This window comes from Ambystoma mexicanum, chromosome 3q (genome assembly GCF_040938575.1).
Source record: "Ambystoma mexicanum isolate Mex_15411 chromosome 3q, UKY_AmexF1_1, whole genome shotgun sequence".
Classification (NCBI taxonomy): domain Eukaryota; kingdom Metazoa; phylum Chordata; class Amphibia; order Caudata; family Ambystomatidae; genus Ambystoma; species Ambystoma mexicanum.
The window spans coordinates 1247503599-1247520484 of NC_090926.1; the positions used below are offsets into that span (position 1 = coordinate 1247503599).

At 47.0% G+C, this 16886-nt stretch overlaps 1 protein-coding gene across 1 annotated transcript in view; it reads left to right on the plus strand.

The window, feature by feature from the left end:
* ZNF653 (zinc finger protein 653) overlaps positions 1–16886 on the plus strand; it is a 412702-nt gene that overhangs the window by 115937 nt on the left and 279879 nt on the right. Inside the window, exon 4 of the mRNA XM_069604215.1 lies at positions 12981–13562. Within this exon, the coding sequence (XP_069460316.1) occupies positions 12981–13562 (582 nt within the window). The remainder of the gene's footprint in view (positions 1–12980; positions 13563–16886) is intronic.

Genomic DNA, 16886 nt, shown 5'->3' on the forward strand with positions numbered 1-16886 from the left:
GCAAGTGTTGGGAAAGATTGTATGCAGTACCCTGTGGGAGACTACACCAGCTTTGTCAATGTTAGCTGTAGGGTTGTCGCAGTGACAAGAACCCAAATAAACTTACATTCAAGGTTTCTTGATTAAACAATTATTTATTTAACAGTCAGTTTGAATAAGCCTTCCACGGTAGAAATGTGAAAGGTATTTGTACAGCGCACAGTCACCAACGGAGTTGGTCCCCAGGCGCTCTGGCGGATCTAGAAACACACAATGATTGTAAAATGTACTTTGTAACCTTCTAGACCCAGCACACACTATCTTACAATAGGGTGATGGATGGGTTACCTATTATCTCCTTTTGTCTAACTTCTCATGTATCATTTTTATGTTACCCTTTCCTCACTGAATGACTGGTGGCAGTGGTTTCGTTTTTACTACCATGGTGTGCATTACCGCAGTATTTTTGTCAAAATGGGACCAGTCTACTTTTTTCGCCATTTCTTTGTGGAACGGTCCTTCTTGGGATTTACTCTGTGCGCCAAACCAGGTCTGGTCCCTTTGTTCGTTTTGCCTTTGGTGGGATTCAGGAGTGAAGCCCGCCTCTGGCTGCAGGGTGTAGGCAGGAAGTGAGGGAGGTGCCGAAACACTCTGCGCTTAGTCTCCTAGGAGACCCAAATGCACTCTGTAGTGATTGACCGGCTGACTGTCCGGCAAGGATAGTCACCCTACATAGTGACTGACAGCTGGGCTGGAATGAATGGGAGAGAACTACATAAAAGGCAGGTCTTTTGGCTTGGAAGGCAGAGTCGACCACTGGACGAAGGAACCGAAGAAGAATTTGAAGAGGATGCCTGCTGCAACTCCTGGACCATTGGTTTGCCCAGTGAAGCCCTGCTGCTGTGCTGAAACGCCAAGTTTGCATCGACAGAGAAGCCCCTGCAAGGACGACTTCTCCCCTTGAGTTGGTGGGACCAATCAACTCCAAAGTAAGCCACCTGGACATCCCTCTCGGAGCTGGTTGAATTTCCAGAGTTGCTGCTGGAAACCGTAGAGCCAGGGAGAGGAACACCAGTTTGTGTGCGTTGCTTTTAAGTTGGCCAAGAGCTCCAGGAAGATCCTCCCGACTGCCAGGAAGCAGGACTGACTCAGCCCGAGACCCCTCAACAGAGTGCGGGACCCCAGAAGTAAGGAAAGTCCATCTCGACAGCCAGGAACCGCAGTGTTGCTATTTGCGGTAGATGCGAGGAGCTGAAACGCTGAACAGCCACTGAAGTTTGCCGGTTGCACGTTTTGACCTTCCCAGTGCAGTGCAGGAGTCCCCCGACGCCCTCCCTCTTGTCCCCACGACTGAGGCCCAGGAACAGTGAGAGCTGCAGAGCTGTACAGGAACAGAAGTCATCTGCTGCACTTTTCTTTAAAGGTACTGTACAAAGTCTAAGAGAACTTGCCTCTTGCTGTAGTTTCTTGCATCTTCTACCACTCACAAGTCTAACAGCTTGTGGCCCTACATTGATTCATCTTTTTCTTCAAAGACTTCTGAAACATTGTGCAAATACTTTTCTATTTACCTTCAAAGAAGTTCTTCAGCCCATATAGACTTCTGCCTATTGACTTTGGTTTAGCCTGTTTCAGTGAATGATTTATTGGGGGATAAGAAAGTATTTGCCTGCTTAAGAAATATTTGTGGTATCTTGTTTGCTCTAATAATCTTTCACTTTTGACTTGCTCTTAACTAATTCTGAATACCAACAGTAATACATTAATGTCAACAGCACCCTAGCAATTGAATTCACCTGTGGGTGTAGGTCTCTGCTGTATGCCGTCCCAAATGGGTATTTACTGATTCTGAACTTAAGAGAGGATATAGTTTTGAAGTATATTTGTGTGGTGTTTTACAGTGCTCCCTTCTGAAGAAGGCTTACATTAACTGACTGGTAAATAAATGAATTATTGTTTTATCAAGAAACCCTGTGTGTAAATGTTTGCTTGAATACTTGTCACTGTGCAACTCTGTGTAATTCCCCTACAGCTCACATTGACCCCTCTTGAGATCAGCCTGGCTACTCGTCCACACTAGCAACCTGTCTAGTACAGACTTATACCAAAGGTTGGGTTGCTATTGCCAGGAGGTCAGGGTTGTTGTAGTGCACCCTAAGGGTACTGCATACAATCTTCCCTAACGCCAAGATTACACGTCCAGGTTTCCCCAGAAAGAATTCAAGGGGAATGCACTTCTGATGAACTGGTCAGGGAAAGGTGCATACGCTCGCCCAAACCTCCAACCCCCCGTCCCCCACCCACCCCAACTCTTCTCAACAAAATGGAACAAGTAACACTGAGTCTAGTAGCTGCAATGATGCCCCTGTGTCCTCCAATGAAACTACCCTGCACGGACAACCTGTTGACCCAGGATCAGGGAACAATGCTGCACCCATGCCCTCAGAAGCTGAACTTAGCAGCTTGGCTCCTGAGATCATAGAATTTGGTCACCTTAACCTAGACCAAAGGTGCATGGAAATACTCAAAGAAGGCACGTAAGCCTAACACAAGGCACTGCTATTTTAACAAATGGAAACGCTTTGTGTTATGGTGTAGGACACGGTCTCTCAATCCAACCAACTCTTCAACCAATATAGTCAACTACCTGCTCTACCTACTTGACTCAGGATTATTCTTTAACTCAAAGTACACCTAGCGGCTCTCTCCACTTACACCACGTCTCGGAATACAATTTTTGTGGTGTAATGTGCCCGTAGTTAAGGCTATCCTGGAGGGTGTCAAAAAGCTGTACCCTACCATCTCTTATCCTACTCCCGGCTGGGACCTCCATATCGTACTCCCAAGGATCCTGGGGGCTTGGGGGGCCTTCAAGCCTATGCACAGAGCCAGTCTTAAACACCTTACATACACAAAGGCCTTCCTAATAGCTGTTACTTCTATCACAAGGGTTAGTGAACTACAAACTGTCAATACAAGAGCCCTTCGTAATTATACACAAGGACAAGGTGGTGCTACGCATTGATCCTCGCTTTTAAGCCAAATTCATATACAAAAATTCCATGTCAAAGTATAGAGCTTCCTGTGTTTTTCCAAAACCCACCAAACGGAACAGAGGTAGTATTACATGCACTGTATTTTTGCTGTCATGTTCTACCTTCAAAAGACAAAGTCGATCAGAAGAGCAGATTGTTTCTTTGTATCTGTAGCCGCTAGAAGAGAAGGGGACCCATCTCTAAACCAGCGATTTCTAAATGGATCGTCAACTGCATCCAACTCTGTTACTCTCTTGCCAAGAGAACATTGCCCTTTAAGTCCAAAGCACACTCAACTCGAGGCACTGGGGCAACGTTAGCCTTCATAGCAAACGTGCCTCTAGATGTCATTTGCAAGGCTAACACATCGTCACTCAACATTACTGTCTGGACACACATTCTAGGGGTGATCCACATGATGGGATAAGCGGTGCTGAAACATCTCTTTGCAGCGCTCCCTTCTAATAACCACCACCTTCTACTAGCACTGCTTGCTAATCTATGCAAAGCATGTGATTCTAAGCATATCCACAAGCCTCAGAAAGGATACATTACTCACTGTAATTGTATTTCTGATGCTTGTATCTGGTTAGATTCACATGCTCCCGTCCTTCCTCCCCTCTTGGAGTAGAAGTTGCATGGGGAAAAAAGCATAGCTCTTTCACACCTCATGGTCTCTACCTACACTCTCACGCTCTAGTGCCACCTATAAACTGAGGTTGCCAGTTATATGGTCGAAAACAAAAGGATCAAATGCCTTTTGATCGACAGTAAAATGATTGGGAACATTTTTTTTTATTTTTTTTTTTTAATGGGGGGGTTCCCCCCAATAACCCCCATTTTGTTTTTAAAAACATTTTTTACCAACCCAATATATATTTCTGATGTTTGTTAATCTGCTTAGAATCACATGCTGTGCATAGGTCCGACATCCAGTGGTCACTGCGGAGTATTGCATTTTGTTTTTCGTAGTCGAAAAGGGGACGTCGACAAGGCGTGTCTGTAACACTATCCCTATAGTGACGTGCGTTGTACCCACAATCCCTCACGCGTCGAGGTCCCTCAGATTGTTTTTTTCCGCCCAGCTTATGGTCGCCTTACGCGGAGCTCCTAGAGAGACATTGCAAAACACTTACTACGGACCTCGGTCCTTAATTTATACTTATTGTTAAAGATCCCTCCCCTCGACGTTAGCTGTGAAGCTGTTTCTCCGCCGAGCAAGTTTTCGACGGACGGGAAGGGACGGAGGAGATCCTTCGGCGCTGCCGAACACGTGGCCAGGCCTCGCCGGCCAACATACAGTAGGGAGAGTGGGGGTTCGAACTTTTATCTTCTCGTCGAGAATGTCTTTCTTTCTCCCCTATCTTTCCCTTGGGGTTATCACCAGTTTTTATTGCCTCAGCTATGGAGAGGACACCTTTTAAGTTTTGCCCACGCTGTAGGGGCAAATACACTTGGAAGGACAAACACAAGCTCTGTAATCGTTGCTTGCCCCTCGATCATAAAGAGGACAGCTGCGCGGCCTGTAAGCTCTTGAAACCAAGAACTCTTAAAGAACGAAAAGTTAAGAGGTGGGCAGACTACGCTATGTCGAAGTCAGTTTCCTCACCCGCCGCCGCTGTTACAGAAAGTGACGAGGAGGGTGATAACTCGACGTCCGTTACGGAAGTCATTACCCCCAGAAGGAGCGCTCGCGCTCCTCGACGTCCGTCCCCGGCCCCGACGGGCTCGGCTCACGCCCTGCTTATGGGGATGAACACCCCGGCGACAAGGACGCACACAGACCCCATAGGCCTAAGCACACAACCCACGGCTCTTCTTCGTCGAGGACGAAGGATCCATCAGCGCCGAAGGGGACGCAGGGCACTCCGGCGTCTACCTCAGACCGTAAGTGTCTTAAGCCCCACCCGCAAACGCAGCCGCGACCAGCGATTGGGCTTTCATCTAACACGGGCGCTACCTCAAAAACATCCGACGTAACGCTCCATAGAGCGGCCGTCGAGAAACAACGCGTAACGCAGGCAACGTCGACTCCAGAACCCTCTACTGATGAACTCGTTGTCGAGAGCCTGGCGAGAATTGTTTCCGAAGACAAGCGGACGACGAAACAGATGTCGAATACCGCACCAAAAGATATAGAAACGCCGAAAAAGCACAAGAGTAGCCAGGAACTGCTCCCTTCATCTAAGGGCACTTCTGAACTACCGGAGGGCTTTTCTGAGGGCGACGGAAACCTTTTGTCGACGTTGTGGGAGCGTTCGAAGCGTTTTGAAGGTGAAAACACTGATTTCCCCCCTCTAGACTATTCAGGGGTTCCCCATGAGACCCTTGAAAGACTCCATTCTTGTATGGAAAAAATGGAAAGGTTTTTGGGTAGCCAAAACCCACCCACACCCAAAAGACCAAGAGAATGGACCCAGGATGACCCAAGGGTCAAGATTCCTAGGCTGTTTCCCCCTTCTACAGACGCATATGACCTCACTGAAGAGGAGCAATACCTCCAGGAAGATGAGTGTTTGGGTGGAGAGTAAGTACATGAGGAAGAGGGGTTTGAAGAAGACCCTTACACTAGTGCAGGAGCTTTTGAAGAAGATACAGCTACCTCACAGCCCTGGCAATCCCCATCAGTGCAGCCTTGGCAATCCCCATCAGTGCACTCAGACCCTGATGTCTTTCACCCTTCTCCTCCCAAGGACTCGCCTATTGGAAACACCTCCCCCATAGATGACCAACCTTCACTTAATGCACTATTGCGCAAGGCAGCAGCGCATTTTGAAATAGACACAGGGGAGACTCTTCCGGACATAGACTTTGTAGAAAAAGTTATTAAAAAGCCCCGGTTAGTCAATCTATTCCGCTCCTGGCTTCCATAAGGAGAAGAATAACTCCTTCCCTTTCCAATCCGGCCTTAGTCAGAGGGGTAAACCCTCGGATAGAAAAGCTCTTCAGCCCTTCGTCCTCTGACCCTTTGTACATCAGGGGACATTCTATTCCGGACTCCCTTGTAGTTACTAATACAAGAAAAAGAGCAGGGGTACCACTATCCACTAGTGAGGCACCACCTGACAAAGAGGGCAAGAAGCTCTATGCACTTGGGAAGAGAATCACGACCTCTGCCGCCTTCTCAACTAGGATTGCAAATAACAATTCCCTACTAGCTAGCTACGCAGATGTACAGTGGAGCAAGCTGCGCAGCGAAGCAGAGGACGCACCAGAACCCCTGCGTTCGCGCCTGCTGGCTATAATCTCAGAGGGAACTCTTGTAAACCAGGGCATCGTAAAGAACTCCTTAGATGCCGCAGAGACGGCTGGCCGTTCCCTGGTTCAGGGAATACTTCTCAAACGCCATGTCTGGTTGCGCAATTCGGGATTTAAGCCGGAAACCCAGGCTTCCCTGATCAATAAGCCCATAGAACAAACACATCTGTTTGGGAAAGCAGTTGATGAAGCCCTAGAACATGCGAAGAAAGAGTTTGATACCATCAAGACTCTTGACCAAATTTCTAGGCCACCTAACAGACGTAGCTATGGCAATAGACGCTCCATGCGTGGCCAACGCCAGCAGCAAAGCCAACAGCAATTTTACTCTGCTACCAACTGGCCCTCTAACCAAAGCACCCAGTTAAGTCAAAGAGGCCAACGTCGTGGCAAAGGAAGAGGTCGCGGCTCCAGTCCCAAAGGCCCCACACCCAATACCAACAAATGACCCGAAGATTCGGGTCCCCTCCCATGCATCACCGGTCGGGGGCCGGCTAACATCGTTCCTTTCAGCATGGGAGGGTATAACGTCAGACCGCTGGGTATTATCCACCATAGCCCACGGATACTGCATCGAATTCAATGGTTCCCCGAAATACAGACCCCCACGGAACCGACGCATGACACCGGAACACCTCACTATTCTTCTTCAAGAAGTAGAAGAGCTACTAAAAAAAGAAGCTATAGAGGCTGTCCCCCTATCTCGGGTAACAGAAGGTATTTATTCAGTGTACTTCCTTGTACCCAAAAAGGATTTAACCATGCGCCCTGTATTAGATCTGCGCCCAGCGAACAAGTTTGTCAAACCCCAAAAGTTTCGTATGGTAACCTTGCAGGAAGTAATCCCACTGTTATCACAGGGGAATTACATGTCAACACTAGACATGAAAGATGCATACTTTCATATTTTAATGTTGCCAGCGCACAGAAAATACCTCGGGTTCAAGATAGAGGACAAACACTACCAGTTCGGCGTACTACCCTTCGGGATAGCATCTGCACCAAGGGTATTCACGAAAGTACTGGCAGTGGCAGCGGCCCACCTGCGCAGGTTATCCATCCCGGTATACCCTTACCTCGACGACTGGCTCATAACAGGGGATTCTTACGAAACATGCTTCTCCAATACCCAAAAGACCGTAGACCTTTTGTCCCAACTGGGCTTCTCCATCAACGAAAAGAAGTCCAGCTTAGACCCCAGCCAAATCAAACAATTCCTAGGGGCTCTAATTCGAACAAAGGACGGCCTCGTCTTCCCCTCCAACGAGAGGGTCCAAAACATGCTGTTTCAGATCCCCAGTTATGTGGCAGGTCGAGAGGTGACGGTACGCAATGCGCTTGCTAGGGATGATGGCGTCATGTATTTATTTGGTACCTCACGCGCGCCTGCGCATGCGCCCAATGCAAGAGTGGCTTTACAGCCAGTGGTGTCAGGCCAGCGGACAATGGGACGATCTAGTGGTGGTCTCGCAGGCCTTGGTTCTCTCGCTACGGTGGTGGTCGAAGGAAAACCTGTTATTGGGGAGAACTTTTGCCACACCCGCAGTGGAAGCCACTCTAACCACAGACGCATCCCTTACAGGATGGGGGGCTCACCTATCCCATCAGACTGCTCACGGAGTGTGGACTCCGAGCTTAGCATCCAAGCATATAAACCTGCTGGAACTACTAGCGGTGTTCAAAGCACTGAAAGCCTTTCAGGAACACTTACAAGGAAAGACAGTGATGGTCCTCACAGACAGCACTACAGCCATGTACTACCTCAACAAGCAAGGGGGCTCTCACTCTCCAGGACTGTCCAAGCTGTCCCAGAATATATGGAAGTGGGCTCTCAAACACAACATGTTCCTACTATCACAACATGTACCAGGGGAACTCAATCTGCTAGCAGACAAACTCAGCAGAGACTTCCCCCTGCCCAAAGAATACGAATGGCAATTGCACGTAGACATCGTCTTAGACGTCTTCACGCAATGGGGATTCCCGGAAATAGACCTGTTCGCAACCCTGGAGAACTCACAATGCCAAAGTTACGCCTCCAGGTAACCCCAGAACCAGTCCAAGGGGAACGGTCTGTCGATTCAATGGTCAGGGAAATTTGTTTACGCCTTTCCCCCCAACTCCCCTCCTCAACAAGGTGGTGCACAAGATGCACCAGGAGCAGGTTACCATGATACTAGTGGCCCCAATGTGGGCCCGGCAGCCATGGTTCGCTCACTTGATGGAGATGTCCCTATCTCCCCCAGTGAAACTTCCCTGCCCGTACAACATGCTGGTACAAGACAAGGGCAGGACTCTGCATCCATGCCCTCAGACCATGAACTTAGCAGCCTGGCTCCTGAGATCATAGAATTTGGACATTTACATCTCCCACAGAGATGTATGGACATCCTCAGGGAAGCCAGAAAACCTAATACTCGCCACTGCTATTCCAGCAAGTGGAAAAGATTTGTCATCTGGTGTAGAGGTAAGAACATCAACCCGGTTGACTGCTCTGCCACTAACATTATTCTGTACTTGACCCAATTATTGGATTCAGGTCTAGTGTTTAATTCCATTAAAGTCCACCTAGCGGCACTTTCTGCATACACCACTTCCCAACTTAGTGTCGTGGTGGAAGATACCAGTTATCAAGGCCTTCATGGAGGGGGTAAAGAGAATACACCCTCCGATAGCTAACCCAGCTCCCGGATGGAACTTAAACGTGGTACTTTCTAGACTCATGGGCAATCCTTTCGAACCCATGCACAAGGCAACTCTTAAATACCTCACTCTTAAGACTGCTTTCCTAATAGCTATCACCTCCATTAGAAGAGTAAGTGAACTACAGGCTCTTTCTGTACTAGACCCCTTCGTAACAGTTCACAAGGATAAGGTGGTTCTACGCACACACCCAAGGTTTGCACCAAAATTCATCTCGAAATTTCATGTAAACCAGTCTATAGAACTACCAACGTTCTTTCAAAACCCTTCCAGCTTGGGAGAAAAAAGTCTGCATACACTAGATGTACGCAGAGCTGTCATGTTCTACATGGAAAGAACCAGAACACTGAGAAAGACTAATCAGTTCTTTGTCTCGGTGGCAGCAGGAAGAGAAGGAGATGCAGTTTCTAAGTCCACTATATCTAGATGGATTGTACAATGCATCACTCTCTGTTACACTCTTGCTAAGAGAGAACTACCCTTCAAGCCAAGAGCACATTCCACTCGAGGCACTGGGGCTTCCATAGCATTCATTGCAAATGTTCCCCTTGAGTCCATCTGCAAAGCGGCTACCTGGAGTTCTGTGCACACCTTTACAAAACACTACTGTCTAGATGCACACTCTAGATCTGACTCCCAGATGGGACAGGCAGTATTAAGACATCTTTTCTCTACTGTTCCTTCTCATAACCCACCGCCAACTCCGGGTACTGCTCGCTAGTCTATGCACAGCATGTGATTCTAAGCAGATTAACAAACATCAGAAGACTATGCATTACTTACCGTAAAAGCATTTCTGATGGTTGTATCTGCTTAGATTCACATGCGCCCGCCCTTCCTCCCCGCTCGGATGGAAGGAACATAGACATCCTTTCCTATATTTCTCTTTTCTGTACTCACTCACGTCTAGAAGGCTCCCTCAGGGCAGAAAAATACAAACAGAGGGACCTCGACGCGTGAGGGATTGTGGGTACAACGCACGTAACTATAGGGATAGTGTTACAGACACGCCTTGTCGACGTCCCCTTTTCGACTACGAAAAACAAAATGCAATACTCCGCAGTGACCACTGGATGTCGGACCTATGCACAGCATGTGAATCTAAGCAGATACAACCATCAGAAATGCTTTTACGGTAAGTAATGCATTGTCATATATATATATATATATATATATATATATATATATATATATATATATATATGAAAAAATTCAACCTTTTTTTTTCGATCATTTGACTGTAGATCAAATGGTCATTCGATCCTTTGTTTTCGACATTTGACTGGACACCATAAGCTGAAACTATTGCATTGGAGTACTCCAGGGGAAAAATGGCATATGAGGAGGGACACAAAGCTTGTAGGTTTTGTTTGTTTATTTGCCCACCCATTGACTGCCCATGGTCATGCTAATCATTCTGGCCATTCCTCCTCATGGGTACTCTTAGCTCGCTTTAGTCAAGCCTTACTCTAAAACTTTGCATTGAAGAGCCTGCCAGTCTTTTTTCAAAGCAGTCTTCTAACAGTTAATGACTTAATAAAAGCAGTAAACGTACTACTCGTGTAATAAACATGTATTTAACAAGACTGCCTTCAGCCACTCAATTTATAAGCAATATGCGTGTCCTTCACTAAAGTCCTGTTAAAACAAGCATTGGCAAAGTCGATAGTTTTGGCTTGCAAATAAGTATTAGACTTTTGCCAAGTGCCTTCCGCATGCCTACACAAACGCCCAAACTGTTGGCATTTCCAGTGCTTGTTAGAATATACTTGGTATCTTTTCAATACTATGAATTATTACCCGAGTACTTATTTGACCTGCAAGAGTTTTATGTGCGACTATGTGCGACTTGAATCAAATGTGTATCAGTGTGGTGTATTTTCTGGAGATATGTGTGACTAATTGTACCTTTTTTGTCAACCTACTACCCCTACCCAAGAGTTACGTCTGACCACGTTTCCCTTCCTTAAGGGAGGATTAGCTTACCTGTCTTGTTGGCCTCCCAATTAGGGTTAGTGGGGGAGGAAGCATAGCTCAGGGGCAACACCTTTGTCTTATAAGCAAGACAGCATAGCGCAACACAGGTTCGAATCCCGATCCTTCACTTAGAAACCACTCCTTGGTATTGAACGTGTTAAAAATGAACAATTATAATTGGTGGTTGTAGCATCCTCAACAGAAAGTGGTGCATAACCTACCTTAACAAATCCTCACAATGTCCAAGCACCCAGCTGCCCTTCCATTGCGCTTGATGGAGCCTGCAAAGATGCATGACCATATGCATCAATTTTCTACTCTGAACAGGGGAAAGACTGCCAGCAAAGGCAGTAAGCTGCAGTGGTAGGGCTTCAACAACAAGCTTAGCTAGTCATATTGGCCAATGTTGTTTAATTTTAGCGCAAAGCATCCTTGTGCTAAAATTAAAGGTGCACAGTAGCGCAATATCAAAATATAAAAGGAAAGGTACACTGCCACCAGCTTTTCAGGGGCACACTGTCAAGAATCAGAAATACAAATTGGAGAAAAAACAATGTTGTACAGGGCCCCACTGCACTATTTTCTATTATGAAGGTAGAGTGTTACACAAAAGATAAGAATGGGGTACTGCTCCCCCTGTACTGGTAGCCTTAGCGACTGACCAGGACCTGTCCAAGAAGTACGCTGCAGCAACTTCACAAAGTCTCTTCTAACCCTTCCCTACATAGGTACCTCCCGCTTGGCCCTGGGAGTCCTCAGGTGGGGATGGGATTATCTGCAATGGGCTTGCCCTTTTGTTTGGGGCTTGCCCTCTGGCGCTAATGCTGCGGCCAACAATCCTCTCCACTGATCTTTCCATCACCTGTTCATTCTGCGGAGGGCGGACGGGTTGGGTGCGAAAAGTACCTGGCTTGCCACAAAAGGTCAGGTAAAACAAAAATAACTATCAGATATGCTGGGGGGGTCACAAAGAATGGGGCTGAAAAGCAGCAGAAAGGAAAATATTTACTAACTGCAATCCAGACTTCTTTCCACACAGTCAGAGGGGACCACAATGCTTTCCTATTCTTACTTCCAGAAATCTGCACAGTTTACGCTGTGTCTGGAACAATGAACATCCTGCAAAGAATGACAGTTAGTAGGATCTACGGCTTTCAACTTCCAAATGCACTAACATACCTGCCTTGGACCACTTGGCCACCCCTGCTTTGGCCTACAAGACTGCAATACCAGCTACTGAAGTAGCTGCACTGTACCCCAGGATCAGGTTTGCTTCTCTATACTACAGCACTCTATACTCTAGCACAGCACTGTAGCTGGGAGCTAGACTGTCTACCAGGCCAGATTCTAGAAACCCACAGTAACACCAATTAACTTTTTGCCACCTTGTTATCCTCCTAAGAGTATAGCCTCTGATTTCTGTGCCACATTTCCCCCCCGAAGAGAGCCCAGCGCTAAAGGAAATGGCCTAGACGTGGAATGATCTTCCTCAGCTCTTCACTTGGGCTCCAGGATACTCCTGACTCTTAGCCCACAGGTACAGTCCTTACCTACAGAACCTCCTCCCCAACCAATGGGTAACAACAATACCTGACCGACCTGGAGATCTCTCTTTAGCCAAACCTAGTGTGCTCCCTCTCTTGGCACTCTCTTCTACAGGCGCTGAATGTCTGTGGATGTAGGGGTGCTGCAGAGAATAGTATCACGGTTCAGTGAATGGATTTCTGGGGATTGGACCTGAACTATGAATAAGAAACAGTTGCCTTGTGACTGAAGAGTTGATAGCTAAAAGGAGGACACCAGAGTGTTGTAGCTGATCTTTTAGGATCAGTTTTTTTTTTCTCAAGGATATTGTTTTATTTTGACTCATTGTATGTATTAAAAAAATTATTGTATGCGTTCATACTGTGCCAGCGTTCATACTGTGCCACCTAACATGGAGAGGATATCAAGGGGTGCACAGAATGATGAATTAAGAATGCAAATACATAGTATAAACAATGTTCTTTCCTTTCTCCATTGCTGCAGTTGTTAACGGCGTCGAGGTTGGTCACTCCGACTTTTCTGATAACAGTTGGGAAACGAATGAGCAGCAGCTGCAACCGGTGACGGATGATCAGGCTAGCTCCCAGAAGACTTTATCCCGGCAGGAGGTGGCTCCGCAGGACGGTGTTCCACAACCCTTTGAACAGCATCACATTGAAACCCTGAGTGCCGAACATGGACTGGAGGACTGCCAAGACTCCTGCACAGCAAGTGAGCAAGAGAGCATGAACGCTGTGGTCTGCATTCCGGGCCCCGAGCAAGATAGTCCGTGCCAAGGAACTCTGTTTGATGGTGTGCATCAGGAGACTCTTGGGCAGGTGGTGAGCGGTTGTTCTATGCAGGATATGGTGCAGAACCCGCAGGTCATCATCATTGCTGGCCACAGCTATGAAGCACTGACAGCGGAAAACCTCCATTTGAACGTGGGCAGCAGCGGTGGTGAAGAAGTCCAATGTACCATGATGGAAGGTGTGGCAGCCTACACGCAGACCGAGCCTCTGTGTTCTGAGCCCACCGAGGAGATGCAACCAACAGACTGCCTGGAGTGTCTGCAAGCAAAGACAGGTATGTATGTATGTATGTATGTATGTATGTATGTATGTATGTATGTATGTATGCATGTGTGTGTGTGTGTGTGTGTGTGTGTGCTGCCAGTCTTGGGCTACAATCCTTTCCAGAAGCTCACTGTTGGTTCGATTCTATCCCATCACTCTGTATTGGTTGATCTTTAGAGTATATGACTATCACAGATCCTCCTGTGGCACACTCAACCCAATCACCAATAATGACCTGACGGAAGCAATACAAACATAGACGCACCTTTTATTTTTATTGTCGAGCATGGCACCAAGTGATTCATGGATAGGCTGTTAAAATATTTCACCTTTTTGTCATGGTGTAGCAGTGCGTACTTCTAATTCCTGCCTGTTACAGTTTCTCTTTCTCACAAATCTTGAGGAAGACTGCCTCCCGTATCCAGAATGTATTGTGCTAAGTCATTGTTTCTTTTGTGATACAGTTCAGGAGTCCCTGACTCCCTTAAGCAGCATACAACCTGTCCTGGCAATGTGATATTTTTCCAGTGTGGTCTAGCAACATGCATACAGCATTTTCATCACTGTGGCTTGGTGCATTGGGGCTTAGACACAGTTGCTTCACCTTAGTGTACGGGCCTTCACTAATTCTCCTCACTCTGGCATTCGCCATCAGTCCTTGAAGCTGCAGAACTTCCCCAGTTTTGGACTTGCTTTCTCCTCCTCGCTTGTCTCGTATCCCAGTCGGATATTAATCTGTGTTCGTTATGTCGGGATTTGGGTTGGCGGCTATACTCTGACCCAGCGGTTCACGTCTTTGCTGCCCGATCTTTCCTTTACTTTGCATTGCCCTTGTGTTTTCCCTCCTGGTTGGGACTCTGGTCTAATGCTTGCTGCTGCTGCTGAATGGTTCATTGTCAAACATTCACCGATCCCGCACAGCGCACCATTTCTCAATGTCTCCAGGGACCTTATCCAAACTCTTGCTTGTCAGTTCTCTGCGGATTCTTGCATTGGCTGTCGACACACCACTAGCCGCAGGCTACACATCACCAAAGGTTCTCCCACCAGCAAAAGACCCCGCGCCAGAGTCTTCTCTCCAGCAAAAAACTCCTTCCTCATGTTGGAGTTCCCGACTCAAGGCAGTGCTGCGGAGTGTTACAGTTGATTTATCTCCTTATTGACAGACTTGAGACACAGCACTCTACAACATTTGCCATGCACTCCTTGCACAGAATCACACCGCCGCAGATTCTCCTTTGATCCAAGGGCCGAATGCTGATTCCTGTTCCTCAGTGTCCATCACTACACACGTGCTTAGAAACCCTGGCTGCTGTGTTTTTGTGAATGGCAGCACACCTCTCACTGTGCTTTACAGATGACAAGGTATATCTATATGTTTTGATAGTCTTTTCTCAATTCTTTAGAAAAGAATCTGTAAGGGAGCAAGTGCCTACTGCACCTCTGTTAAGAGGCCCTGGTCATTTTTTCTGCACCCTGTCAATCCTTTTTTCATCTAGGTCTCTGCTGAGGCCTAATGTGAGGCCTCAATGTTGGGTAGATGTTTCTTAGGCATGGTTTCGTGAGCGCATATGGGTGAAACTATTTGGCTTCTAGGGTGTTTCCTATGCGCTATCCTGACTCTCCAAGAGGTAGTATGGCTGAGCAGGCAAAGCAACTTTCCATGTGATGAGATGGTTTAAACGTACAGTAAACACTGTTGGTCTATATGCAATAATGGAAGGGTCACACAATGGATACATCAACGTAAATTATTACGTTCTGGAGATAATACGTTTGCAACTGTATGAATGCCCCCACCTCTGACCGCAACCAAACTAAGGGGGGCCCTTTGCAGGCCACCCACGACGAAGGAGGTTACACGACTGCACCAAGAAGGCTCAAGGAGAACCTAGCAAGCAGGTCACAGGTGTCTCAGATGCATTTTGGTGGCACTTTCGGAAATGTTTTAGGAATATTTACATCATCTCTTACTGTAGGTACCGTATTGAGTATATGGTCTAAATGTGTATCAGTTGTTCTACTGTGTACTAGAGCTTGTGGGCCTTGTAGAGACTGTTCATGGGTCCAGCTGCAGAACTGAAATAATGTATTGATGTCTAGGTTTCCCCCTTTACAATTCTAATGTACTGTGTTTACCCCAAAATCTGAGACATACATTGTCTATTGAGTGGGAGCGGTCTGCTGAAGCCCCGATTTTATACATATACTTACTCAGTGCTCCAGATAGGATGTTTTACTCCCAATTTTGAGATTTGAAGATTAAAACCAAATTCAAGAGAATGAAAAGGAGTATTCACCTTTGCATGAGTGTAAAAGATGTTGGACATCCAACCAATGTGTGCATAAAGTTAAACGTTTGGAAAATACACAAACAATATAATTGTATTTCATGTTATCTGGCTTTAAATTATTTATTACACTTGTGAAAAATGCTCCCTTATGCAATAACTGGTGTGTGCTATCCAGCTGCATCTTCATGACTTTAGGACACAGGACCTCTTACGAATTTTACTGTAGCTACAGAACCATATCCCAACTAGTTGGGTATTCCTAAATGAGGTCCCTTTCGAAGGGATTGTGTCCTCCGACGTATTCCTCATCTTAGATATCTCCTTCCAGCTCTGCTGGCCTCTGAAATTTTTTTCTCTAGAGGGCGCTGCGCGTCGACGTCCTCCGAGTCGATGTCCCTCGACAGCCGCCGTATCGATGTCGACGTCATCCTGCCTATAAAGGCCGCGCGCAGCGTCTGTTGCTCAGTTCCGTTTTTCCGCGCTTACTCAGTGCCTCGGAATACCGTTGCTCAGTTCTTAGTCAGATTTATCCTATTTACCTCGAGTCATTCGATCCGTACTCGATGGCTTCCTCGTCGGAACCGACAACTCCTCGATCCGGCTTCAAGAAATGTCGAGATTGTGGGAAAAAGATGTCGTTGACTGACCCTCACAGAGTTTGTCTGTGGTGTTTGGGAGCTGAACACCATTGTTCGGAATGCGAGGACTGCATGTCCATGACAGCTAAGGCCCTGAAGGAGCGTAGGGGGAAGCTGGAGAAAGGTAAGACTTTTAAAGCTTCTTCTTCGTCGACGAAGTCGAGACATTCGTCTCCTCGTCACCATTCGCGCTCCAGGTCTCGGAGTGGGTCTCATCACTCCTCGAGATCGAAGCACTCGAAGAGGAGACGTCGAAGATCCCCTTCTCCGTCTTCCTCTTCCTCTGTTTCGCCAAAAAGAATCCCTTGCCCCACGAAACATAGTTCCCGGGCTGAATGGGAGGAATTCCGCAAAAATATGATGAGCGTCTTCGAGAAAGCGGCCTCGACCCCCTCGAAGACT